This window comes from Ammodytes marinus, assembly GCF_949987685.1.
Source record: "Ammodytes marinus genome assembly, contig: scaffold_312, whole genome shotgun sequence".
In the NCBI taxonomy this organism is placed as follows: Eukaryota; Metazoa; Chordata; class Actinopteri; order Uranoscopiformes; family Ammodytidae; genus Ammodytes; species Ammodytes marinus.
This window is the reverse complement of record NW_027648302.1, coordinates 37,501-38,559: the sequence shown is the minus strand read 5'-3', so window position 1 is coordinate 38,559 and position 1,059 is coordinate 37,501. Positions and strand designations below refer to the sequence as shown.

At 44.7% G+C, this 1,059-nt stretch overlaps 1 protein-coding gene across 1 annotated transcript in view; it reads left to right on the top strand.

The window, feature by feature from the left end:
* Positions 1–553: 553 nt before the first annotated feature.
* Positions 554–1,059, top strand: part of LOC307270785 (DENN domain-containing protein 4B-like) — a gene marked incomplete at both ends in the record, with an annotated part of 28,534 nt that continues 28,028 nt past the window's right edge. The window contains one exon of the mRNA XM_080054666.1: positions 554–669. Within this exon, the coding sequence (XP_079910792.1) occupies positions 554–669 (116 nt within the window). The remainder of the gene's footprint in view (positions 670–1,059) is intronic.

Below are 1,059 nucleotides of genomic sequence, written 5' to 3'. Positions count from 1 at the left end.
GTGAGACGGCCTTAACTACTGAACGAAGGAAGGAAATCAAATGAGGTTTTGGCATTTTCCCCAAAAAACGGGTCACAGCTGGTGAAAAAAAGAGAACAATTCTGGGAAAAACGGGACGGGTGGCAACACTAGCACGAGTGCGATTGGAGTTGTATTCATCATCGCACGTGATCAATTTCAGTAGCAAATGCGATCAAAACTGTCGCACTGTACAGCCCTGATCTCTACCATTGTGTCCTTGAGCAAGACACTTAACCCCAAACTGCTCCAGGGGCGCTGTACTGCGGCTGACCCTGCGCTCTGACCCCCTCCGAAGTGTGGTAACTTGAGAGGGGATATGCGAAAAGACAAATTTCAATGTGCCTCGTGTACAACTGACAAATAAAGATAACTTAACTTAACTTAACTTACCTATTTGAACTGTTTTTAACTGGTAACCTTCATTGTAATTTTTGAACTTATTGTGCTTTTATCAATGTCTTGTAAGGTGTCCAGAAAATGCGCCTACGAATAAAACGTTTATTTTAATTTTTTATTATTTTTATTTTTTCAGGTGAAGAAAAGCATCTGTGTTCTGTCCCACTGGCCTTTCTTCACGGTCTTCCAGAAGTTTCTGACCTTCATCTACAGATACTCCATCTCTGGACCACACGTGCTGCCACTGGAGAAGTACGAGTGTGTGTGTGTGTGTGTGTGGGGGAGGGGGTGTGTCTGTGTGTGTCTGTGTCTGTGTGTGGGGGGGGGGGGGGTTTGTGTGTGTGTGTGTGTGTGTGTGTGTGTGTGTGTGTGTGTCGGGGTGGGAGGGTTAGTGTGTGTGTGTGTGTGTGTGTGTGTGTGTGTGTGTGTCGGGGTGGGAGGGTTAGTGTGTGTGTGTGTGTGTGTGGGGGGGTGTGTGTGTGTGTGTGTGTGTGTGTGTGTGTGTGTTTAGTCTGGCTTTAAACTAGCTGCGAGGAACTTTTAAATATTTCTGAAACAATCAAATGTTTCCTCTGATGATCATAAATTACATGTAACAGCAAACGAGACCATCAGTGCAAAGAATGCTATTTTTATATAGTT